This window comes from Thalassophryne amazonica, chromosome 8, assembly GCF_902500255.1.
Source record: "Thalassophryne amazonica chromosome 8, fThaAma1.1, whole genome shotgun sequence".
Classification (NCBI taxonomy): domain Eukaryota; kingdom Metazoa; phylum Chordata; class Actinopteri; order Batrachoidiformes; family Batrachoididae; genus Thalassophryne; species Thalassophryne amazonica.
In genome coordinates, this window is record NC_047110.1 from 110,376,214 (window position 1) to 110,403,265 (window position 27,052).

The 27,052-nt window shown below is 40.3% G+C and overlaps 1 protein-coding gene across 3 annotated transcripts in view; it reads left to right on the forward strand.

Moving 5' to 3' along the window:
* edc4 (enhancer of mRNA decapping 4) overlaps nucleotides 1–27,052 on the forward strand; it is an 86,634-nt gene that overhangs the window by 9,922 nt on the left and 49,660 nt on the right. For 2 of the 3 annotated variants that reach the window (XM_034177262.1, XM_034177264.1), the window contains exons 3-16: nucleotides 802–913; nucleotides 3,943–4,042; nucleotides 4,186–4,372; nucleotides 6,907–7,054; nucleotides 7,610–7,714; nucleotides 10,227–10,339; nucleotides 10,469–10,552; nucleotides 10,645–10,740; nucleotides 11,943–12,042; nucleotides 14,681–14,861; nucleotides 16,802–16,868; nucleotides 17,164–17,249; nucleotides 24,176–24,351; nucleotides 24,812–24,888. In XM_034177262.1, coding sequence (XP_034033153.1) covers nucleotides 802–913; nucleotides 3,943–4,042; nucleotides 4,186–4,372; nucleotides 6,907–7,054; nucleotides 7,610–7,714; nucleotides 10,227–10,339; nucleotides 10,469–10,552; nucleotides 10,645–10,740; nucleotides 11,943–12,042; nucleotides 14,681–14,861; nucleotides 16,802–16,868; nucleotides 17,164–17,249; nucleotides 24,176–24,351; nucleotides 24,812–24,888 — 1,632 coding nt within the window. The remainder of the gene's footprint in view (nucleotides 1–801; nucleotides 914–3,942; nucleotides 4,043–4,185; nucleotides 4,373–6,906; nucleotides 7,055–7,609; nucleotides 7,715–10,226; nucleotides 10,340–10,468; nucleotides 10,553–10,644; nucleotides 10,741–11,942; nucleotides 12,043–14,680; nucleotides 14,862–16,801; nucleotides 16,869–17,163; nucleotides 17,250–24,175; nucleotides 24,352–24,811; nucleotides 24,889–27,052) is intronic. The other variant, XM_034177263.1, reaches the window with a different exon arrangement.

Consider the following 27,052-nt stretch of genomic DNA (forward strand, 5'->3'; position numbering starts at 1 on the left):
CATGTATATTGTATAAAATATTACATGTCTGTGTTCTTTGTATTTCAGTTATGGAGTGTAAAGATGCAGATTGTTAGCCTTAATAATTTCAGCACACATGAGATTTCTATTTTTCATCTATACCAGCTTTGTCTTATTTGTTAGAGGTGTCACCATTTCAAAATCCCCCAGAATAGATTTGAACATTGTCCAGGTGATCTTAGAAAATCTGCTGTAGTTACTAAGCAGCTTGACGCCATACATTTAAAAACATGTTTGCTAAAGTTTGATTTTGAGTTCTGTATCTTTCAGTAGCTTGTAAGTGTAAATTGCATGCATTTACACTCTCAGTATGCAGAATTGTCGTAACTTACCTTCTCAGTGTCATGACCAGCAAACCTATTTGGAACACAACAAAAACATGAACTATCAGGCATAAAAAGTAACCATGCAAACCTGTTTTGGAGCAATTCAAATACACGAGTAAGGCTGACCCTGACGTGTTTCACTGAGCCAGTATAGGAAACCTTTGTCAAGACATCATGTACACGAGGTTTCTGAAGCTTGGCCCTGTGGTGGCTTCAACTGGAGTGAAAATGCTCTAAAAGTGGAACTTGTCCAAGGTCCTGGGTGACCTTGTGTACTGGGTTTCACCTTGATACATGAAGTCTTTGTCTAGATATCATGTCTAGCAGTTTTTTGATGTGCTCTGTGTTTGGTGACACGTGGGGGAAAACTGTTCAACATTATAAAATTTTTTTTTTTTTTTTCATGAATGTGTAACGTCGTCTGCCTGTATTAACTGCTTTGATGCACCCTCAGCTGCCTTTCTGGTGATGATGAGTCCACCTGCATCCCCATCATCTCTAACAACGTGGAGATTATGGCCAGTCAGGAGTCCAGCATCAACAGCAAGGCTCGAGGCAGCAACAAGGTAAGAGTCGAGTCATCTGCTGTCATTTATGTTGAGAAGTTAACTTCACAGAAGATGAAGGAAACCTTTGTTAATTAGATGCAGGTGTGAATTGTCATTTTTTTGTTCCTTGACTGTGATGTAAAAAACAAAGTCAGCGGCACTAAGCTTTTATCTCAGTGCTGGATTTGTTTAAGAACAACTCGACTGTTTCCTCATTGCGGTCAGAAGCAGCGCCTTGTGTGAATACAACAAAATCAAACTGAAATGGAAGAATGTGAGCACAAGAAGCATCTGCCAAAATATTTGTTCAGAATACAGTAAAACTAGCATATAATGGATTCAGATGTTCCAGCGAATTTTGTCAGTTATATCAAAATTCATTATACGCATAAAACGGATAAAATCCGTTATGTATGTAACGGATTAGTTACAGTCAGGAGGTGCCGAACGATCTACGAGGAATCCCCAGCACCAATTAAGTTTATGTATTTCCTTGATTAAATGCCTGATCTTGAATTGGGACTGGCCTCATTTAATGACTGGGTCAAAACTTCGTCTGAAAAAATAAACGCCTGCCTTAAATAAGTGGCGACCATGATGTGCATTAAAAAGATTACATTTGGTTGAGTCCACTGTGGAGTGGATTTATGTTTCTCCAGCTCCAGCTGTGGACATGCAATGGCTTAGATGTGCGCATGGCCCTTTAAAGTTCTCTGTTGCGTCTTATTGCAGTTTTCCACAGGAACAGTGGCTTTTTCTGGATCAGTAGGGCAGGGCAGTCTTGTTTGAACCCCTGCATGATATTGCGGGATTTGACCACTTCTGCGGACAGCCTCCCATTGCTCAATACTAACACAACATAACTTCACACAGATAAATGGTGAACTGTTTTTGTTTTTGGCTGCAGTCACCAAAGCAGTTGCTAAAAGTGGAGGTTTTTTTTTTTTTTTTTTTTTTGGTGCCCAGTGGAGAAGGGAAGATGAGGCAAATAGGAGAGGTTGTGTTGGTAAGTGTTAGCCTATGCAGCTAGCCAGAATAGCTGTGTTCTCGTGCCTGCACAACCTCTTCAACATGTTTGAGATCCGGGTCATAAGCAAACTGCAACGCGTGTCCACTTTCCACCGCATCGCAACATTTTCTTTGCATTTTCACTTTGTTTGCTGTGCAATTTGCCCAAAAACTCAGAGAGGACTGTCCCCGGATTAGGGTTGGATATCGAGAACCGGTTCTTTTTGGGTATCATTAAGAAATTATTCAATCCACCGATATCAATTTTGTTTTTGCTTAACGATTCCTTTATTGGTCTTTCAGAGCAGCCGTTGTTTTTGAGGGTGTTCGTTGGGAAAATGATCATTTCTCTACGTTGATTACAGACCCGGCAGCGGCTCTGTAATCAACCGCTTCTGCAGCGTAACTCCAGTGTGAAGCATGAACCAATGAAGCAATGCTTCGATCTGCTGGCTCATTGGTTCTTTGATTCGTTGCTCTTCAGAAGCGGCAAGTCCGCTTCTTAACCCCTCTCAAAGCCATTAAAATATGTTAATTGTGAGTCACTTTTGTGTGGATTAAAGTCACTAACTGGGACTCTTGTCTTGTAGCAGTCAAGAAATGAGAATCGTCCTCCGTTCCATTGGCACAGCTCCAAACACTGCGTTGCTCTCTTCTGAGACAGAGGCCGGTTGTAATTAATAACTTCAAAACGAATTGTCGCCTTAAATAAAATGACACCTCTTTAAAAACGCTGTAATACAGACAATAAACTACAATCGATTAAACTTTTTTTTCCCTCACAAAATGAGATGTCCTGCATTCTTCATGAATTACATCCTGACGTGCAGCACAGCCAGCTGCAAGAGCTCAGCTCAGATGTATGGAAAGACATTCATGCCAATAATGTCTGAAAGGAAATGCTTTTGACAATAACTACAGCTTTTATTTCTGTTTATGTCCAGAGATCAAGGATCTGCCATGTAGAGTTTATTTATGTCCAGAGTTTAAGGATCCAGTGACCAATTTCATATTTATTTACTTTAAGACAATAAAATGTTGTTGAGGTAGAAAACCGGTAAAGTCTACTTTTAGTACACAGAAAATTCACAAGAGGTATCAATAAGGGAATCTGATCGATAAGCGGAATCAATAATGGTATCGATAAAATCTTATTGATACCCATCCCTACCCGGATGTAGGATTATTGTCATATTTTAACCCTATAGCACCCGCCCTCAAATGAGACTGCGTTGCCCAATTTCTCCCTCAGCGAGTTCCACTTCTTCATGCAATCATCAATCTCCAAACCAACTTTAGCGGTACGTGCAATTTCTCTCTTTGAACTGCAGGTCATTTGAGCGTGTTTCTGACTCCGTGTTGTAAAGTTGGTCATATTTGGAGACTTTTCTGCCAAACGTATTTGATGAATGATCAGAATGTAATCAGCGTGTGCAATGCAAAAACTATTAAAATATGACAGGAGAGAAAAGAGTGAAAATGGAAAAGTCACTGTCATTTGGCAGGTGCGCAGGTTCACAGCCACACAGAGGGCTCTGATCTAAAGCGCTTTGGTTTGTCATACCCAGGGATATGTGTGAAACTCAACACCATATTACTGTGCAGGCAGCAAACAGCACTTTGTTAATAATCTCTAGCCTTAAATTATGCCCTGCCTCGTTTAGGTCCCGGGTCTAAGCACGGTTTGGAAAAAATAAATGACCAGGAAATACGGTGCCCACTTTCCTCGAATCGGCTAGTGTCAGTGCTGAAATTGATTTCATACCTCTGTTACTGGGCTCGTCCAGACTGCTCTGTTCAGTACACGCAAGGGGTTTTTAATGGAAATAGATTGCGATCAGACAGGATCTTTTGTCTCATGTGAGCGAAAATCTGTTAGACAAAATCTGTTATATACGGTGTTTATTACATGGAAAAACATATAAAAGCATTGGGACTTTGCTTTTGTCTGTTGAATGCGAATATCTGGTTTATACGATGACTGTTTAGGTGCGTTTTACTATATTAACTTATTAATTAATTGTATGTTTTCTTACCAGGTGAAGATCCAACCTGTTGCCAAGTATGACTGGGAACACAAGTATTATTACGGCAGACTAATAGCTGTGTCCAACAACTTCCTGGCCTACGCCATCAGAGGTGCGTGTCTATTCTTTTCGACATTTGATGGCAAAAAACAAAAAAACAAAAAAGGGTGAGATGATAATGCAGACATCCTTGAACCTGAAGAATCCAGCACACATGGGGTAGAATGATTGATACGTCAAAAATCTCTTCCTCAGGCACCAACAACCACCCGATGATCCGTGTCCTCAGCGTGGAATTTGCAGAGCGCTCTTTGCTGAAAGGCTTCACTGGGATTGTGGCAGATCTCGCATTTGCTCACCTTGACTCCTCCTTGTTGGGATGTGTGGATGAAGCAGGCAATCTGATGGTCTGGCAGCTAACCTACACAAGCGGCAAAATCCTGTATCCTGACACGAAAACTGAAAAGGATTTAAATTTTTATGTTTTTTTTTTTTGGATGGCCTGGGGTCTAGATTTGTATGTCTGTGTGGTGTTACTGTATTCCAGGCAGGGGAATTCTCAGGACTTTCTTGAATTACAGATTTTTAGGATGATCTGGATGAAGTATTTCTGACTTTTTTTTTTTTTTTTGGCTGCCAGAATATGGGTTGAAATGGGTGAAAAGTTCTAGTGACCATGGCGAAGTGTCCGTCATCAGTCTGTCTACAGTTGATCAAAAATAAGTCAGTTCTTATTTTCTGATTTTGATTCAGATGGTTTTGTTTGCTTCATCTGTTCACGATTTGACCTCTCAGAATCATGAATTTTGGGAAAATACAGACTTCTGGTGGTGAATACTGTAACTGACCCAAAGTAGGGCATGTTTCCAAATTGCATGGTTGCTGAGGGTGGAGGGGATCAGTAAAATACACAAGAAAACCTACACATTGTTGTACAGGTTTTGGAAGAGAACTGCAACTACCTAAATGACTATGCCCTAAACTGTTTACACACTGCTGGATACAGTTCACCTGGTAGTTCAGGTTTCATTCGAAAGTCTGTTTACATCAGAGTGTAAATGCTAAAAGGACTCTGAGGCAGTTTGCGGCTGTTGAAGAGTTTTCGCTACAGTGTCATTTCATTAAGCTGTATACAACCCCTGGCAAAAATTATGGAATCACCGGCCTCAGAGGATGTTCATTCAGTTGTTTAATTTTGTAGAAAAAAAGCAGATCACAGACATGACACAAAACTAAAGTCATTTAAAATGGCAACTTTCTGGCTTTAAGAAACACTATAAGAAATCAGGGAAAAAAATTGTGGCAGTCAGTAACAGTTACTTTTTAGACCAAGCAGAGGGAAAAAAAATATGGAATCACTCAATTCTGAGGAAAAAATTATGGAATCATGAAAAACAAAAGAACGCTCCAACACATCACTAGTATTTTGTTGCACCACCTCTGTCTTTTATAACAGCTTGCAGTCTCTGAGGCATGGACTTAATGAGTGATAAACAGTACTCTTCATCAATCTGGCTCCAACTTTCTCTGATTGCTGTTGCCAGATCAGCTTTGCAGGTTGAAGCCTTGTCATGGACCATTTTCTTCAACTTCCACCAAAGATTTTCAATTGGATTAAGATCCGGACTGTTTGCAGGCCATGACATTGACCCTATGTGTCTTTTTGCAAGGAATGTTTTCACAGTTTTTGCTCTATGGCAAGATGTATTATCATCTTGCAAAATGATTTCATCATCCCCAAACATCCTTTCAATTGATGGGATAAGAAAAGTGTCCAAAATATCAACGTAAACTTGTGCATTTATTGATGCCATCTCCCCAGTGCCTTTACCTGACATGCAGCCCCATATCATCAATGACTGGAAATTTACATGTTCTCTTCAGGCAGTCATCTTTATAAATCTCATTGGAACGGCACCAAACAAAAGTTCCAGCATCTTCACCTTGCCCAATGCAGATTCGAGATTCATCACTGAATATGACTTTCATCCAGTCATCCACAGTCTGATTGCTTTTCCTTAGCCCATTGTAACCTTGTTTTTTTCTGTTTAGGTGTTAATGATGGCTTTTGTTTAGCTTTTCTGTATGTAAATCACATTTCCTTTAGGCGGTTTCTTACAGTTAGGTCATAGACGTTAACTCCAGTTTCCTCCCATTTGTTCCTCATTTGTTTTGTTGTGCATTTTCGATTTTTGAGACATATTGCTTTAGGTTTTCTGTCTTGACGCTTTGATGTCTTCCTTGGTCTACCAGTATGTTTGCCTTTAACAACCTTCCCATGTTGTTTGTATTTGGTCCAGAGGTTAGACACAGCTGACTGTGAACAACCAACATCTTTTGCAACATTGCGTGATGATTTACCCTCTTTTAAGAGTTTGATAATCCTCTCCTTTGTTTCAATTAACATCTCTCGTGTTGGAACCATGATTCATGTCAGTCCACTTGGTGCAACAGCTCTCCAAGGTGTGATCACTCCTTTTTAGATGCAGACTAACGAGCAGATGTGATTTGATGCAGGTGTTAGTTTTGGGGATGAAAATTTACAGGGTGATTGCATAATTTATTCCTCAGAATTGAGTGAGTCCATATTTTTTTCCCCTCTGCTTCGTCTAAAAAAGTAACCGTTACTGACTGCCACAATTTTTTTTCTTGATTTCTTATAGTGTTTCTTAAAGCCAGATGTTGCCATTTGAAATGACTTTAGTTTTGTGTCATGTCTGTGATCTGCTTTTTTTCTACAAAATTAAACAACTGAATGAACATCCTCCGAGGCCGGTGATTCCATAATTATTGCCAGGGGTTGTAGTATGAGAATCAACTCTGACCAGCACTGACGTTCTCGCATTTCTGTGCATGCTTGAGTGCACTCATGACCTCAAGACAATCCATCTTTTAATCTTGCACAAAAGCCTGTCCTCTCACACTGCACCAGTCACAGAAAGACATTCCACGTCCCTTAACCCGTGTTGCCCACAGAGATCAGGTGGTGGTTCATGTCAGACGGCCAGAGGGTACAACGCTGAGCTCCCATCGTCGCCTCATATGGTGTCCATTCATCTTGGATGACAACGAAGAAAACCAGGATGACATCACTCAGACTTTGGCCCTTCTACATGAGGACAGGGTACCAGTGTTTCATACCCATACCAGAGGGCCGGGTGGTGATTGGGTGGTTGAGCAGTTGATATTGGCAAAGTGATGAAACTAAAATATGATGCCCCCCCATGTGTTAATTGACAGCTGCTCTTGATTCCGACTGTTGCTGTGATGTAGTTGTAGACAGTCGTGTGGCTCATTGTTTTAAAACTGCCACAGTTACATTGTGTTTCTTATAAAACTCTGTAAAATATATGCAACCTTAAAAAGTGGAGATGCTCGTATTGTTCTACTTATGAAGTCATGTAAAGTTTTAGCCTTTATATATATATATATATATATATATATATATATATATATATATATATATAACTTCAGAAAAGTGCTCCCAGTCAGTTGAGCTGTGGGAATTGTGCATTTTGAATATACTTGCATTTGGCCAATAGTTTGTGTTGGTCTCAGTGCAGTGCTCAGTGAATCTGATCTCTCTCTTTTATTTTTATTCTATTCTCTCTCACTCTCTGTGTGTGTTCGTGTTCTGATTCTCTTTCCCTCATGGACCCCTGGCCCTTGCGGTTTCCAGGCAGAGGTTTGGGACTTGGAAGTCTTACGAGCCAATGTCAGCTGTTGGCCTGTGGAGGACACAGAGTTGAAAGAAGGCCTAATTACAATCAAGGGACACACCCAGGTAGGGGGGTCATTAAAAATGCTGACAATGTGAGGCATTGTTATAAAGCAGTTTGACTACTATAGAAATGCAATCTGGTTTCCATTTACCATTTTAAAATATTTGCAGGTACCTGTTGCAAAAAATTTAGATTGTGTTGCACAACTGACTTCTACAGCTGTGCATTTCACCACATACGCCATTCAACACTAAAAATGTTTGCCGGTAATTCTGTGAGTTATCAGAATGTATTCTGGTTTCTCGTGGGTTTGGTGCTTACATAGAATTGGTGTTGGGTTGGGTCATGGAGTCGAGTAAAAGATACCAACCTTGATCTTTGTAGCAGATGCAATGCTTTGTACTTTGCAGTGTCAGTGGATACCCTGATTGCATGACTTGAGAAACATGGAGTTTCTCAAGTTGCTGGGTTTGTGATCATATCTAAATTAAGAAACAGCATAACACCATAAGCGAATGTTCTTTACCCATGGTGGGATTCAAACCTACTGGTGGATCGGTTGTCACCACCTTGTGGCACATTTATTTATTTATTTTAAAAAAATGTTTTCCATATCGACGTCCAAAAGGAGTCCTCTCGACTCCTCGTCGAGTCCTTTCGACGTGCTCCTCCACGTCGAAAGGAGTCAGTTGAGGTGGCTCGGGCATCTTTTCCGGATGCCCCCTGGACGCCTCGCTGGAGAGGTGTTCTGGGCATGTCCCATTGGGAGGAGGCCCCGGGGAAGACCCAGGACACGCTGGAAGGATTACATCTCTCGGCTGGCTTGGGAACGCCTTGGGGTTCCCCCGGAGGAGCTGGGGGAGGTGTGTGTGGATCGGGAGGTCTGGGCGGCTTTACTTGAGCTGCTGCCCCCGCGACCTGACTCCGGATAAAGTGAAAGAAAATGGATGGATGGATGTTTTCCATATCTGTGCTATACAAACATTCAGGTGCCTCAATCTCCATCTTACAAAATTGATTTTCTTTGCTCTTGGCTGTTGAGGAACACAAGCAACAAACGGATGTTTTGTTACTGTATTTAGTTTACTGAGGGAGTTTTTGAACACAGATGGCCATGTACATGCACGATTGGGTGGGTGAGTGATACTTACTGATGTGCGTATGACCTTCGGCCATCTGTTTAACAAAAACAGATTTGTGTGTGCGTGTACTTGCGTGCACACAGTAAGTTTGATTCATACGACAGTATTTAGAACCGTTTCTCCTCACACTTTGACAAATGATTGCCCTGGTGATTCCTGTCTATGCAGTGGTCAGACTTGGACACTCATCAGTGACCTAAAGCCCCTTTCACACCGGGACCAATGGAGAATTGCATATTGCATCATGCTGTCTATGCTGAGTTTAAGCAGCTCTACGCCTAGTTTTTACTCCCCTACGTAGCAGTATTCTGAGCGGTATGCATGGTGGTTGCAAAAAATTAAATGTTTAATTCTTTCGGCGTAGAACACTGGATGCAGAAAGTATGCAGTTTTTAAGCAAGTCTACACAACACCGCGCTAATGTACAAGTCTCCGCCACGCTACACTCCAGGGGGACAAATCCTTTTATCAGTACATACCTGTATTGATAGATTCTATTCATCCCGCTGGACTTTACCGGCAGTGAAGCTTCAAAACGACGGAAGAAGAGGAGGCGAGCCAAACTTCCACGTTCAGAGGACATGTCCAAATCCAGATCTCCAGCGGGAAGACATTTCCACGTCCACCGTTCACTTCTCATGCACGGATCACGTGTGACATCGCCACTGCAGCTCGCATCTTGCTTTCATCTCCTCCAGTTCTCTCATGATTGTGGCATCTTAATAAAGTCCATTAATTCCTGCTCACATACTACAAATCTTAAGCAGGAGGACATGTCTACCGTCCACTTCTCACGGGGGATCGCGTGCGCTACTGCCACATGTAGCTCCGCTTTGCTTCACTTTTATTTCACCTCCTCCAGTTCTCTCACGAGTGCAGCAAGTTAAGTAGTCCATTAACTCCTGCTCACGGACAACTCACCAGCAGAAGGACATGTCCACTCCTCATGCATGGTATATGCACGCGCAGTTGCCGGTGGCTGCTCCAGGCACTTTCACCTTTTAAGGTGTAGCACACACACACGAGGACCCCATGTAATGTGAGTGCCGTTCATGTACCGTTTTGAGAACTGAATGCATTTACACACAGTCAAAAAAAAAGCAAGCAGGAGTGGACAGAAAAATACCGCAAGAGCTACGTACGTGGCAGTAAGCAACTGAAAGCAAGACTAGGAATGCAACCACACGCAAACCCACACAGGCTACACAGAGACTATACCATACGCATCACAACGCAACTGTATGCAAGCCCGGTGTGAAAGGGGCTTAAGGTGATGACTGCATATAAAACTCTTTACAAGAAATATTTTTTGTTGGGGTGGTAGGCTATATCTGAAAGTTGCTTTTTTTTTTTTTTTTTTTAATCTCAGGATAGATGTTTTTTTCTTCTCTTTGACACTTCTCATTAATTAATTTTCTGTTTATCCCTTTAGCGAGTGAGTGAAGGTGCCCTATCTCCAGATGGAACTGTGTTAGCCACAGCTAGCCATGATGGCTATATCAAGTTTTGGCAAATATACATAGAAGGGACACAGGACAAGCCCAGGTGAGAAAAATAATATAAATTCAACAAAACAAAAAGTAGCTGATGCCACTGTAAATCATTGTATCTTCTCTCACCTTGGTTTCCCTCCTTAGTTTCACTCTCCCCTCTTTTTTTCTTTTTGTCGCCAAGATGCCTTCATGAATTGCGACCTCATGTAGGACGACCTCTTTCTTGCCTTCTTTTCTGTGACAACCATAAGAGACAAGATCCCGAGTAAGGAGATACACATACGAGTGTCCATTTATTTCACCCGTGTTCTGTCATCTTTTGTCAGATCTGTATCCTGTATCTTTGTGTCTTTTAAGGGTTCCTTTCTGGCGGTTCTTAATAACAGGAGTGGATCAGAACCAGGAGCTGAAGATGTGGTGTACAGTTTCTTGGACCTGTTTACAGACCATCAGGTTATGTTTTGATACATCATTCTAAATTATGTTTGAGATAACTGGGATAAGTGTTGCGCTACCCATATGTAGACTTGCTTTCAATCTCCAGTCAAGCTACCTGTCTGATCCAAGGAAACTGACACGTCCTTTGCTTTGTCCCACTCCACCCAACTGTAAATGGGTACCAGCCTTGGCTGGGGAACTAACTTGTGTTGGATTGGCATCCTGTCCAAGGGGAGTCATAAACTCTCCTCTGCATGACACAACCAAATCAGGAGATGAGCACCGGCACAAAGGGGCCTCAGGGCCTATATAGAATTTGCTTCTTCTACCATGGTTACTTAGCAGTTGGGACTATGGACATTACTAATGGCACATTATAAGGGTCAATTTTATAACAAAGTGTACCAAAACATCTTTTGCTTACTCTGGAGTTTTGAACATGCCCAGAACTCCAAAATGGAATTACAATGCCCTGTTGTGGGGTCAGGGAGAGTTGTGTTCTGCGACATATAATGAACACCAGGCTTTCAACCACATTTCCTGTCGAGTTGTCTGCTGTAGGTGTCTGTAAACATTTTGAGGATGAGCGTCTTCCTTTTGGAATCCACATTTTCATTCAGGGTTAAAATTAATGCTAACAAAAGGCTTAAAACCTAATTCTGTTCTCCATCTACTAAAGAAAACTCGAGGTCTGCTTGCTTCTTGAAGAGACACAAGGAGTGTGGTCTAGAGGTTAAACTAGTGTGCTTGAGACCAGAGGATCCTTGGTTCACGGGATTCAGTCCATGTTAGTCCAGAAAATCATGAAGGGTCCATGGCCATCCCCAAGTTGCTCTTGATGTATAGTTGAGTGACATCGGTGAACTTTGAGTTTCTGCTTCAGATGCAAAAGTGCTATAGAAAGGCAGTCCATTTACAAAAACAGCATTATTACCATGTGTGTTAAACCACTGAAGGCTAACCTGTTAGCCAGATTAACAATAATTTAAATTATGTTCTGTGTAAGTTTCACACAAGTTTGACATTATAGAAATTTTGGTTTCGTGATGTACTTCGTAATTCACTTGGTGCATCCCTGTGCAGTGACAGGCTGCATTGTTGTTGTCTGTGGCACACATTGCTTTGGTGAGGTTAGTGCTTTGTCATCTGAAGCACAGACTGTTTATTTCCACTAAGTCTTAATTGTACTAATGATAGAAGCATTTTCTCTCTTTTAGGTTCTCTCCAGATCCTTTCAATTCATCAGTACTTCCAGGTCTGAAGGCCAGTCTGGATCTGTCTGCTGAGTACCTTATCCTCACTGATGTACAGCGAAAGGTCAGCTGTGTGGTTTTGGGAAGGTTGACATTATAATTCCCGTGGGGCATCATTTTTTAAGAAAATTTGAAATAAGGGTTTTAACAGACTTAATACAATCCTATAATACACATTCGGTAAAATGGAAATAATCTTCATGATACACTAATGATGCACATTAGTTAATGTATTAAATCAGGGGTTTTCAAAGTGTGGGAGAGTGAGCCCCCCTCAGAACAAATGAATAGCTGCCCCCCCCCCCACACACACACACACAATTTCAACATCTTTGTGTTTCTTTTTATTCTTTTTTGCACATCTTAAACACATTTTAAAAGTATTTGTCCATTTTTATCTATGCATTTACAAATTTTACAGCCTTTGTAAACATTTTAAACGTTTTTAAAGAAATTTCTTTCTCACATTTTACACCCTTTTCAAATATTTTAAACATGTTTTTAAAGTAGTAACAGCCTTAATACCATTGGGCAAGGTGTGGAATTGTTGTCATATCTGTATAACGTAATGTTTTCTAGATCCAGGTGACAGAAAAAAGTAGTTTGTAACTGATCTCTAGTTACGTTGTCATGTCAGTGATTTGTTTTTCCGTTTTCACAGTTTGGGCTGTTAAATAGCATAGCGGTCATTATACAGCTGCTAAGGGCACTGTGATGCCTTGACGGTTTAGCCAGCGTATGCCAAGTTATGAAAAATTTGGCAAGTACGTTGGATACGTCGAATGCGTTATGGAGCTGTCACACCATGATGGTTTAGCCAGTGTATGCTGACAGCCCCATTTCCACCAAATGGTCCATGTCGGTACGGGTCAGAACAGTTAAGTCTGGCTGGGTTTGCATTGTCACCATCGACAAAACCATTTTATTTGGTAAGCGGTGCACGTAGATGACAGGCACGTCATCAAGCACTCGTACGCTTTTGCGCAACCTCTCCCCTCCACACAGAGGTCAAACAGTAATTTTAATTTTATTTTTGTCTTGGTGGATCATGGGATTTAATTTCATCGCGTACAGAATGCTGAAGAGTCATGATAAACGCTGATGTGAATGAAAGAGGCACTGTGACCCTTTCAGCTTTTAAAAAAAGTAAATTTTCTTGTTGTGGCACAAAGTGCCGGCGTTCTCTGGTTCAGGCTGAGAAATGCACAAAACCCAGAGGGACTTCTTTAAAAACATTACATTTCTTCAGCCATGACCAGGAACTAAAGTATTTTCAGACATCTTTTTCCAAAATCAGGACACTTTATGTGGATAAGTTTTCGTCAGGCTGTGATGATGAATCTGACTGAAACGAACAGGTCAGGTTAAGACTTTATATACTGTGTGTGTGAATGGTTTTAATATTTGAAACAGGCTGAACTGTTCAAATGAGGACTGCAAATTTCAGTTATTCAGCCAATCAATGGAGAGCATCAGTGGACGTATTTCGACTTATGAGTAACTCACAAGAAATATGTGTCAACAATCACATAACTTACCTACAACTTATGGCTCATGTATGCCGGACGTATCTGGTATACATCGAAAATATTGTGCATGCCCAAAATTTTTCAACGTACTCTCCATACTACGCTGTATACCAGCGTGCTTCAACGTGCGCTGAACTTACACAAAACTTAACCATAACTTATTAGACATACACCAGTGTATTTGGCCTATTTTTCATACATTGGCGTACGCTGGTAAAGTCGTCATGGTGTGACAAACCTGTAAGCCGGGAGTTGGTTAGAGAGCTCTCTGACATTTTTACCTCCGCCAACGAAGTTGGGTGGATTACGGTTATGTTTTCACCCCTGCTGTTTGTTTGTGAACAGCCTGGAGCCCAGAATTTTTCATGTATCCTTATGAAATTTTCACTGAAGATTCATATCCAGATAGGCAAGAAGTGATTCAATTTTCAAGGTCGAAGTCAGGAATAAAATCTTAGAAAACTGCCAAAAAAAGATCAAATTTCTTTCATATTTGAGAGCATTATGTAGGATGGTATCCTTTATTGACAGATAGTTTGATCCAGATCTGATCCAGATTACAGATTTTATAGCCATTTAAATGTAACATTTAAAAACCCTATTTAATGGTTATTTTACATTATATCCTAATCAGAAGTGCTTCAGTCTCATTTTTCTGTTATGGATTTACCTACACCACAAAAATTGGATAGAGGTTCCAATTTTATGCCTGTTTGTCTAACTTCCAGTAATCAGTCGGAAACCAAGTGCCAAAAATCAATGACACATTGTGCACAGCAAAAATAACCAATTCTCTGTGAAAAATATCTGAAAAAGAATTCAGAAACTGAAAAAGTTGGAAAACAAAAAACTAACAACCCTGACAACATCACAAAAAGACTTTGATTCAAGCACATGAACTAAATACATCATCCTGACATTTGATCACATCTAATTTAGCTTCTGAAAAGTCACTTCTAACAGGACTTGGACCTTGAAATTTTTTTCCCCAAAGTAAAATTTTGCAGCTTTGGAAACTAGTGTTGGCTGAGGTTTGCTCTACAAGCTTGGCGCTCTAGTTTAGCAGATGTTTTACCTGACATCCTGCTAATTTTGCACTGGTTATTTTGCCAATGGCAAACTTTTGCCTTGTTACTTTGAGTGATCTTGCATCAGCTGCACCCCCCCCAACAGGTTCTTTATGTGATGGAGCTGCAGCAGGATTTGGACAAGGGTAAGGCCAGCTTCACTGCCGTCTCCGAGTTCCTGCTGACCCACCCAGTGCTCAGTTTTGGTGTCCGAGATGTCACTCAGAGCCGGTTACGACACACTGAGGTCCTCACTGCAGAGGAGGAGAGCGAGAGCATGACAACAGGTGTGTGAGTTGATACATAAACGTGTGTTTGTGTGTGTGTGTGTGCACGCACGCGCGCACACACACACACACACACACTGTGGTCTTCTCACTCCTTGTCTTTTATTGTTCTTGTTGCATGATCGTTTTTGATGCATACATTATAAAAGATACTTTTTCTCTTCAACTTCAAAAAGTTAGTTTCCCAGCTGCTTAATAAATTTTGAGTGAATTGGGGAAATCATGTCAGGTCTGGAACCGTACAAGAGATTAGCAAGGAAGAAGTGAGGGCTGCTATGAAGAGGATGAAGAGTGGAAAGGCAGTTCGTCCAGATGACATTCCAGTGGAGGCATGGAAATGTCTAGGAGAGATGGCAGTAGAGTTTCTAACCAGATTGTTTAATAAAATCTTGGAAAGTGAGAGGATGCCTGAGGAGTGGAGACTAAGTGTGCTGGTTCCTGTTTTCAAGAACAAGGGTGATGTGCAGAGCTGCAGTAACTACAGTCATAAAGCTGATCAGCCACAGCATGAAGTTATGGGAAAGAGTAGTAGAAGCTAGGCTTAGAAAACAGGTGAAGATCTGTGAGCAGCAATATGGTTTCATGCTGAGAAAGAGCACTACAGATGCAATGTTTGCTCTGAGAATACTGTTGGAGAAGTACAGAGAAGGACAGAAAGAGTTACATTGTGTGTTTGTGGACTTAGAAAAAGCTTATGACAGGGTGCCAAGAGAAGAGCTGTGGTATTGTATGAGGATGTCTGGAGTGGCAGAGAAGTATGTTAGGGTAGTGCAGGACTGGAGTCCCTATGGATTATGATCTTTGCAGATGTCATTGTGACCTGCAGTGAGAGTAGAGAGCAAGTTGAGTCTAGTCTGGAGAGGTGGAGATATGCTTTGGAGAGAAGGGGAATGAAAGTCAGTAGAAGCAAGACTGACTACATGTGTGTGAACAGGAGGGAGTCCAGTGGAATAGTGCAGTTACAAGGAGTAGAAGTGGTGAAAGTAGATGAGTATAAATATTTGGGGTCAACTGTCCAAAGTAATGGAGAGTGTGGTAGAGAGGTGAAGAAGAGAGTGCAGGCAGGGTGGAGTGGGTGGAGAAAGGTGGCAAGAGTGATTTGTGACCAAAGAATATCAGCAAGAGTGAAGGGGAAAGTTTACAAGACAGTAGTGAGACCAGCTATGTTGTACGGCTTAGAGACGGTGGCACTAACAAAAAGACAGGAGGCAGAGCTGGAGGTGGCAGAGCTGAAGATGTTGAGATTCTCTTTGGGAGTGACAAGAATGGACAAGATTAGGAATGAACATATCAGAGGGACAGCTCAGGTGGGACGGTTTGGAGACAAAGTCAGAGAGGCGAGATTGAGATGGTTTGGACATGTGCAGAGGAGGGACCCAGGGTACCTCTAACAGGAACAGTCGAAAGACAAAGAAGGTCAGGTCTGGAACCATGTATCAAAACCACCCTGGGTCCTTGATGGCGACCAATTTTTCAGTTTCACTTTTTCATTTATATAGCTCCAAATCACAACAAAGTTGCCTCAAGGCGCTTCACACAAGTAAGGTCTAACCTTACCAACCCCCAGAGCAAGAACACAGGTGACAGTGGTAAGGAAAAACTCTGATTTGAGGAAGAAACCTTAAGCAGACCTGACTCAAAGGGGTGACCCTCTGCTTGGGCCATGCTACTGACACAATTAACAGAAACAAATGTACAGGAAATTTTGGGCGTGGCAAAAATAGCAATCTATCGGCTGTAGCCAAGAGAAACTTTGGCGTGTTCTTGGCCTTTTCCAGTTGCTAGGGTCATCAACACTGAAGTGTCTTTGTTGTGATCACACCTTCAGAAATTATGTTTCCATTCTCTTTTATATTAGTGAAGAGGGTTGATTTAAGTAGAGGTCAGAATTGATCTGAAAAGATGGAGAATATGTAACCATGTATAATGTTTGTTTGCAGAGGGCAATCAAGGACCCACAGAGTCCAAGTCTGGGATCCAGATTAAACTTTACTGTGTTCATACCAAGTAAGTTACTATTCCTGCTCCTCATTGTGTCATCAAATAATGGTGCCGTTCTGCTTATTTTCATGGTATGTGGGAACCAGTACCTTACTTGTGGGGTACTTTATGGCTCAACGAGTGGAATTAGTTTAAGTCCTACAAAAAGACATCTGCAGAAATTTGAAAATTAGAACTAACAATTATTTTCTTGATTAACCTCATGCACAGACTAAAATTCATTTTGCCTCTTCTTGCATGAAGCAGTAGTAATAGCGTTTGTGTTGCAACTGTAATGTTTTTGTTCTCTGTTGGATTTTAGAATTCTGCAGGATGTCCAGATCTGGTTCCAGCCTAATCTTGGTTCCACAGCCTTTGTACCGCATTCTGACCTGCAAGATGGTTTAGGTGAGTCACTAAAATCACTTATATTTAAGTTTATCCATGAAGACCTGTAGACTGCATCCAAATACAACAAATAAATCTGATGCCATGTTTATTTATCTCTTTTTTTAATAGTTTCCGCTTGGTGCAGAGTTATTGAAAAGTTCCAATATACTTGAAGTGTGTGGGAGTGCCCTGGGCATTCCATGCGAAATTCTGTATGAATTTCTGCATGCCTCACATCGGGGTGAAAGTGAGGCATTATTTGCGCTTTGAGCTTCTGATGCAGATGGAAAAGTGCTACATAAAAGCAGTCCACGAAGAGGGAGTGGGCCAGTGGTATTTTGATAATTATAGTGGGCGATTTTAACGTTCACATAGATGCTGAGAATGACAGCCTCAGCACTGCATTTAATCTATTATTAAACTCAGTTGGCTTTGCTCAAAATGTAAATGAGTCCACCCACCACTTTAATCATACTTTAGATCTTGTTTTGACTTATGGTATGGAAATTGAAGATTTAACAATATTCCCTGAAAACACCCTTCTGTCTTATCATTTCTTAATAACATTTACATTTACTTTAATGGACTACCCAGCAGTGGGGAATAAGTTTCATTACAGTAGAAGTCTTTCGGAAAGCGCTGTAACTAGGTTTAAGGATATGATTCCTTCTTTATGTTCTCCAATGCCATATACCAACACAGTGCAGAGTAGCTACCTAAACTCTGAGTGAGATAGATTATCTCGTCAATAGTTTTACATCCTCATTGAGCACAACTTTGGATGCTGTAGCTCCTCTGAAAAAGAGAGCCTTAAATCAGAAGTGCCTGACTCCGTGGTATAACTTACAAACTCGCAGCTTAAAGCAGATAACCCGTAAGCTGGAGAGGAAATGGCGTCTCACTAATTTAGAAGATCTTCACTTAGCCTGGAAAAAGAGTCTGTTGCTCTATAAAAAAGCCCTCCGTAAAGCTAGGACATCTTACTACTTTCTTCGCTAATAAAATTTTAACTATTATAGAAAAAATTACTCATAACCATCCCAAAGACATATCGTTATCTTTGGCTGCTTTCAGTAATGCTGGTATTTGGTTAGACTCTTTCTCTCTGATTGTTCTGTGAGTTATTTTCATTAGTCACTTCCTCCAAACCATCAACATGTCTATTAGACCCTATTCCTACCAGGCTGCTCAAGGAAGCCCTACCATTAATTAATGCTTCGATCTTAAATATGATCAGTCTATCTTTATTAGTTGGCTATGTACCACAGGCTTTTAAGGTGGCTGTAATTAATTAAACCATTACTTAAAAAGCCATCACTTGACCCAGCTATCTTAGCGAATTATAGGCCAATATCCAACCTTCCTTTTCTCTCAAAAATTCTTGAAAGGGTAGTTGTAAAACAGCTAACTGATCATCTGCAGAGGAATGGTCTATTTGAAGAGTTTCAGTCAGGTTTCAGAATTCATCATAGTACAGAAACAGCATTAGTGAAGGTTACAAATGATCTTCTTATGGCCTCAGACAGTGGACTCATCTCTGTGCTTGTTCTGTTAGACCTCAGTGCTGCTTTTGATACTGCTGACCATAAAATTTTATTAGAGATTAGAGCATGCCATAGGTATTAAAGGCACTGCGCTGCGGTGGTTTGAATCATATTTATCTAATAGATTACAGTTTGTTCATGTAAATGGGGAATCTTCTTCACAGACTAAGGTTAATTATGGAGTTCCACAAGGTTCTGTGCTAGGACCAATTTTATTCACTTTATACATGCTTCCCTTAGGCAGTATTATTAGAAAGCATTGCTTAAATTGTCATTGTTAGGCAGATGATACCCAGCTTTATCTATCCATGAAGCCAGAGGACACTCACCAATTAGTTAAACTGCAGGAATGTCTTACAGACATAAAGACATGGATGACCTCTAATTTCCTGTTTTTAAATTCAGATAAAACTGAAGTTATTGTACTTGGCCCCACAAATCTTAGAAACATGGTGTCTAACCAGATCCTTACTCTGGATGGCATTACCCTGACCTCTAGTAATACTGTGAGAAATCTTGGAGTCATTTTTGATCAGGATATGTCCTTCAATTCAAAGCGCATATTAAACAAATATGTAGGACTGCTTTTTTACATTTGCGCAATATCTCCAAAATTAGAAATGTCTTGTCTCAGAGTGATGCTGAAAAACTAATTCATGCATTTATTTCCTCTAGGCTGGACTATTGTAATTCATTATTATCAGGTTGTCCTAAAAGTTCCCTGAAAAGCCTTCAGTTAATTCAAAATGCTGCAGCTAGAGTACTGACGGGGACTAGAAGGAGAGAGCATATTTCACCCATATTGGCCTCTCTTCATTGGCTTCCTGTTAATTCTAGAATAGAATTTAAAATTCTTCTTCTTACTTATAAGGTTTTGAATAATCAGGTCCCATCTTATCTTAGGGACCTCTTAGTACCATATCACCCCAGTAGAGCGCTTCGCTCTCAGACTGCAGGTTTACTTGTAGTTCCTAGGGTTTGTAAGAGTAGAATGGGAGGCAGAGCCTTCAGCTTTCAGGCTCCTCTCCTGTGGAACCAGCTCCCAATTCAGATCAGGGAGACAGACACCCTCTCTACTTTTAAGATTAGGCTTAAAACTTTCCTTTTTGCTAAAGCTTATAGTTAGGGCTGGATCAGGTGACCCTGAACCATCACTTAGTTATGCTGCTATAGACTTAGACTGCGGGGGGGTTCCCATGATGCACTGAGTGTTTCTTTCTCTTTTTGCTCTGTGTGCACCACTCTGCATTTAATCATTTGTGATTGATCTCTGCTGTCTTCCACAGCATGTCTTTTTCCTGATTCTCTCCCCTCAGCCCCAACCAGTCCCAGCAGAAGACTGCCCCTCCCTGAGCCTGGTTCTGCTGGAGGTTTCTTCCTGTTAAAAGGGAGTTTTTCCTTCCCACTGTCGCCAAGTGCTTGCTCATAGGGGGTTGTTTTGACCGTTGGGGTTTTTTTGTAATTATTGTATGGCTTTGCCTTGCAATATAAAGTGCCTTGGGGCAACTGTTGTTGTGATTTGGCGCTATATAAATAAAATTGATTTGATTTGGTATTTCTATTTTGTTTTCAATTCATTTTCTAATATTTAAAGTTAAAAATGCACATACATAGTTTGTTTCTGATAATTATTACGTCAGCCAAGGACATAATAAAAATCATTGGTGTTTGTTTATTTTTCTGTCTGTCTAACTGTTAGCAGGATTTTGTCAAAACTACAGCATGTATTTTGACAAAATGTTTTACCACTGATACATATTGGGTCATGGAAGACTCCACTGAATTTCGGAGGTGATCCGGATTCTGCATCAAGATTTCACTTTATGTAGGCTTTGAATGATTGCTTTAAACCTACTTCAGATTCTCACCAAATTTTCGCCACAGATAGATATTTGGGCATGGAAGACTCCACTGAATTTCGGAGGTGATCTGGATTGGCAGATGTCAGAAATCTGAGTGCTCTTGTCTTGGTATTATATCTAGTCTTCTTGGGGTATTGTATTTTATTCAATGACTGACTTGTTCATTGCTGTTTAAAGAAATCTTAATGTATGTTCAAATATATATATATATATATATATATATATATATATATACTCAACAAATATATAAACGCAACACTTTTGGTTTTGCTCCCATTTTGTATGAGATGAACTCAAAGATCTAAAACTTTTTCCACATGCACAATATCACCATTTCCCTCAAATATTGTTCACAAACCAGTCTAAATCTGTGATAGTGAGCACTTCTCCTTTGCTGAGATAATCCATCCCACCTCACAGGTGTGCCATATCAAGATGCTGACAGACTGGTTTGTGAACAATATTTCAGGGAAATGGTGATATTGTGTATGTGGAAAAAGTTTTAGATCTTTGAGTTCATCTCATACAAAATGGGAGCAAAACCAAAAGTGTTGCGTTTATATTTTTGTTGAGTATATATATATATATATATATATATATATATATAAAGAGCTGGACAGCGGTTAAAATGTTTTATCACTTGATTTCCACAGTTAATCAAATTTTTATACACAAAATCCACAAAATTAATTCAAAAGTAGTGCGTAACACAATTTTATTTTAAATGTTTTTATTTTAAATGAATGAAAGTGCCATAATGTTTGTTCTGCAACAGCATTTTGTTTATGCAGTTGCAGTTAACAGGGTTCTCAGCAAGTTTTTTTTTTCTCAACGTAATGGGATACAAAAATCACCATTAAAAACCGGGGGTTTGGGGATGCTTAGGTGTGTCCTTTTTTTGCTTAAAACTATTTCGATTACAAGTTATTAAATGTAAGAAAAAAACCCATAAGGATTTTCTTGAATAAAGTGCTGGGTATAAATTAGCAGTTCTGATGTTTCTGACACGTCTACACTATTCTGTGTTTTGGCCTGATGCCTTGTTTCTTTTGGCTTTAAAGTAAGGCTGTAACAAAGATGAATTAAAAAACTATGGCTTTCCTTCATACAATTTGGCGCTCAAAATGCAGGCAATAGTGTTTCAGTGGGTTCTAAATTCAAAAATATTCCTTGGGAAGCTGGTCCCGGTCTCCCCACATACGTAGGGTCTCCATTACATAGTTTCCTGGGGTGGGGGTGGGGTTGACCTAGTTACAAAGGTTTTTTTTTCACCTCCTTTGTCAGAAAGTTGGACTCCATTTTTTTTTTCTTACAATCAGATCTCTGTATGATTTTTCCTCTGACATTTTCAGTGATGCCGGTACCGCGTTACTCTAACCACTTTTTTTTGTAACGAACAGTCTAACGCGTTAATCTTTCCAAATCAGTAATCAGATTATAGTTACTTCTCCAATTCACTGTGCGTTACTATTATTTTTGCATTGTGGGTCGATAGCAGCGTTAAACTTGGTCCGTGGGCAGGGGGTCGGGGTTCGACTGCACTGCCCACTTTAAGCGAGCTGTGAGCTTTTCATCTGCGGTTTTGTGCAGCAGCTACGACTCGTTCTCACTTCTTAAAGCGCGGTGACAACAGCACACCAGCACTGAACTTTACAAAGACATTTTTATATATTTTTTCTCCTTTATTTAGAGTTCTGAGCTGAACCGCTCCATATCTGCTCGCTAAAAACAGCTGATCCTCCGTGACGCGTTAACAACTAACATTATTTTCCACTCAAATGCACCTAAACTCTCTTTCTGGGGACCACATGATGTGAAAACACAATAAAACTTTCTTACCTGTAAATCTGGTCATGTTTTCTGCTTAAATAAATGTTATCCATTCTTTGTGCTCAAATGCCAAAGCAGGTGCGAATCCAGATGGAATGGGGGCGTGGGGCAAGGATGTGCTCCCCCCCACAACACCCCTAGATTAAAGGTCCAGTTTTGAAGCCTTTTTTACTACAACTACTAATACTACTTAGAATAATAATTTCAAGAAGTAAAATGTTTAGAGAGAATTTAAATGTTAGAAAAATGTGAGAAAGAATTTAATAGTTACATTTATAAACAATGTAGGTTAGAAATTGCAAGTTTTACTGTTACAGTGCTGTCAACAGTTAAATATGAGGTCAAGAAAGAGGTCTTTATTTTACTTTTTATAAAATAAGTATTTATTTTCATTGACGTCAAGAAAGGGTGACTATAAAGTGAGTTTTGGCAAAACAGGTATCATTGTCATGTTGAGGTGGCAGAGGGTTGTTGTCGACAGCTGGGAAAAGTAACTAAAAAAGTAACTAGTAATCTAACTTAGTTACTTTTACAATTGAGTAATCAGTAAAGTAACTAAGTTACTTTTTCAAGGAGTAATCAGTAATTGGATTACTTTTTCAAAGTAACTGTGGCAACACTGGCGATGACCAAGCAGGGACTGGATATGTAGTGACGTGGAGATGTCTGGAGTTTATACTTCATGTGGACATGTCCTGTCTCTGGCAGCCAGCCTGTAAGCAGGACTTATGTCCCTTTTGTCCTCTGTTTCACAATTATGACAGAGTTTGAGGGGAGAGTGATGAACTACAGCAGCAGCCAGTTTTTTTTCCCCACGTGCACGCGCAAACGAATCGTCTATGAAGATTGTTTTATTTATTAACTACACAATGTATAATAAAACAAATGGTGACTGGTTTATAACACAGTTTTGACAGTGTTTGAGGGGAGAGCGAGCAGCAGCACCGCACCAGCAGTGGCAGCAGCCAGTTGTTTTTTTACGTGCGAGCAAACGAATTGTCCGTGAGATAATTTTATTAACTACACAAATGTATAATAAAACAAATGGTAACTGGTTTATAACACAATTATGACAGAGTTTGAGGGGAGAGCGAGGAACTACAGTAGCAGCCAGTTTTTTTGTTTTGTCTTGTTTTTTTAATTGTTCACATGTACGCGCACGAACGGGACAGGAGGTCCTCAAACTGGGTCTTGGAGAAGCGGAAGTACCGCTGAAAGTCGCCGTCATCCAGACGCAGCTCCTGCAGCAAATAATGAAACTCTCAGAATTGGGAACTTCTCATGGGGATGTTGTGAACTCAGGGACAGCGCCGCTGGGGATGTTTGTCAGCTTTCCACAACAAATAGAGCACCGCAACTTGCTCCATGTGATCAAGGTCCACTGTGTTGACTTGATGGCGAGCGGAATGGAAGCTCTTCCTATTCAATGACGAATTGGGGCGAATTTTCGAGCAAAAGCAGAGCGACACACCGGCAATGGTGGCGCATCCATCGCCAGGCGAGAGACGCAAATTTGTGGCGTCGCATTTTGTCCGGTGTGAATGCTGCTCAGTGGTGTTGTCAGCATGCAATTGTTGGTGAATAACTGGGCTGTGAGATACAGGTGGTGTTAAACCACTTGTTTTATTTAGTCTTTTAATGTGGTGAGATGTCTCGTGTATTTATATTGGCACACAATTGAACTGCTCTTTATATTTCGTTTGTCCAGTAGGGCTTTCTGATATTCTGACAGACCAGACCTCTGACAAGGAGTCTGGCAGTGGCTCTCAGACTGACCTAAGGAATATTCTGTCACTTCCTGCTCCTACTGACTTCCTGATAAGCTCAGGCAGTGCAATGCCCAAGCTGATGACCCCTGATGCCTTCATGACCTCAAGCACTTCGGTAAGTGCTGTTGCTGGCGTAGTCGTGATGCAAGTCATGGTAGGACAAAGACATCGCAGTGTCTTTACAATCCTCTTGTAACTTAAATTTGTGTGCATCCCTTCTTTTGAGATAGTGTTGCCATGTCCATCATTTTCTGTTGATCACTGCTTGCTTTTTTTTTTATTAATGAATAGAATTTTGTTATGGATTGAAGTCTGTTTTCCCACCGCAAGTCGACGTTATCTCAGCTGTGCTTCAAAAAGGTTTTCATTAGTTGCTTAGCAACATCATTTTCCATGAATTGCACCTCATCCTCAGTATGTGCAGAGTGCTACTCAGAGAAGCTCAATGTTCCTTATAGATCTTTGATTTACTGCAAACATTTTAACAGACACATTTACTCCACAAAGTTTAACAGGAGGATAATGTATAATATGATTGTAGCACTAATGTATTATGTGGACTTTTCAATCTTCAGGTACCAGCATCTCCTGGCAGCAGCGCCAGCAATCTGACCATTACAGCCATCAGCAGCAACTCTGACTCTGCAAACAGGTTGGTGTTTCATAGTACTTATTAGCCTCTCTGCTGAAATTTGAATATGTAAAAACAAGAAACTGTCTTACCAGTTGTTTATGCTGTGTTCTTTTATCATCTTCCTGCATTGTACCATTTGTTTATTGGTGGTACTGAAAGTGTTGTCTGCTAAAAGGTTGTGGAGATCAAACATAATAACAAGAAGAATAACTCCAGCGCAGGCCCGGAGTCTGTCGCTGCTTATCTCCAGGCTCCACAGTATGAAGGATATGAGAGTCGGTAGCTGTGTTCCAGTTCATGGGTTGGATCCTTTTGAAAGGCTGCATTCGTCAAATGTGTCTTAGTGGCGTGACTAGGCTACATGGAATGTAGCAAATGAATACAACCTACTTTCCCTCAAAATCAAAGAATACAACAGATGTATCCTTCACAGCCTAAACAATTCTGGCCATTTGCAGCTGTATGGAATGAGCAGGGATAAAAAATGTTTGCTTTTTGGCGGATTCCCACTTTTTCCCATCAGGCATCTTATTGGGCAGCAAGGATCCCTTGAAGCAAAGCTGTTTTTTATTTTGCATCCTCTTCATTTTTTCCCCATTAAACCCTAAAGAGCATATCTCTGTGTTTACTACTTACCTTTTTATGTTAACCCTCTGGGGCCGACGCCGTCATATACGACGGCTAAGACCAAGCTATGCTGAATTATAAATAACTTTTATTATAAATAACTTCTATAAAAAATTATAGGCTGTTCATCTACAATGATCTCCAATGCTTTAAAATGGACAAAAAAAAAACAGAGAGGCATGGAAGAAAATGTTAAACAACCATCAAAATGGATAGAAGAATAACCAGAATGGCAAAGGGTCACCCATTGATCAGCTCCAGGATGATCAAAGACAGTCTGGAGTTACCTGTAAGTGCTGTGACAGTTAGACGCCTGTGTGAAGCTGATTTATTTGCAAGAATCCCCTGCAAAGTCCCTCTGTTAAATAAGACGTGCAGAAGAGGTTACAATTTGCCAAAGAACACATCAGCTGGCCTAAAGAGAAATGGAATATTTTGTGGACTGATGAGAGTAAAATTGTTCTTTTTGGGTCCAAGGGCCGCAGACAGTTTGTGCAAAATTAATGCCTTGCAGATGTGACAAAATCATGAAAAACTGTGGTTATACAACTAAATACTAGTTTAGTGATTCACAGGATTGCTAAAAGCAGTTTGAACACAATAGTTTTGAATTTGTAGCATCAACAGCAGATGCTACTATTATTATGAACACCCCCTTTTCTACTTTTTTTTACTAATAGCCCAATTTCATAGCCTTAAGACTGTGCATATCATGAATGCTTGGTCTTGTTGGATTTGTGAGAATCTACTGAATCTACTGGTACATTGTTTCCCATGTAACAATAAGAAATATACTCAAAACCTGGATTAATCTTTTTAGTCACATAGCACTACTATTATTCTGAACACTACTGTACTATTAGTACATACTTGGTGCGCCCTGCGACATTACACACAGTGAAAGTGAAAGCAGACGGAGAGCCACTGATGGCAATCTCACATGCTCAAACAAAGAGTGTAACTATTGCTCCGCTAGTTTGCATGTGAATGTTACTGGATAACTCAGTTGCTTTCTCTGTGTAAAGCACTGTTTACCATATCAAATTAACAAAACTCATAGACCATTTTGTATATATTGTTCAAAATGTGCATTTGTGTTTATCGTTTGAATATTTTTGTTGCACAGTCTTTCACACAAGACCTCAAATTACCTTTATAAAGTGTCAAAACAGTTGTTTGTTATAGTTTGCTGTGTGTTTTCAATAAATTATTTTTCGCTTTGTTTTTTCCTTGGATACGTATTTTTAATTGTAAACCTTTATTACACTTATAAAACACAACAAAACATATATATTCTGAAAGCACAGGTTGTCCCGAAAAAAAAGACACAAAACCTGATTGTGGGATTGCAGGGAGAGCTGTTAACAGCAGTAATAAAACATTTATGCCACGCGAGTGAACTGTCCAAAAAATGCCCTCGGTCCCCAGAGGGTTAAACTGACCTGTTATGGTCTTCTGAAACAGTTGATAGATGTATTTTATAACGTTAGTTAGCATCAAGCTGTCGCTTGTCAGCATGTTTGTGTATTTGTGTTCAGTATAATCATTGACTCAG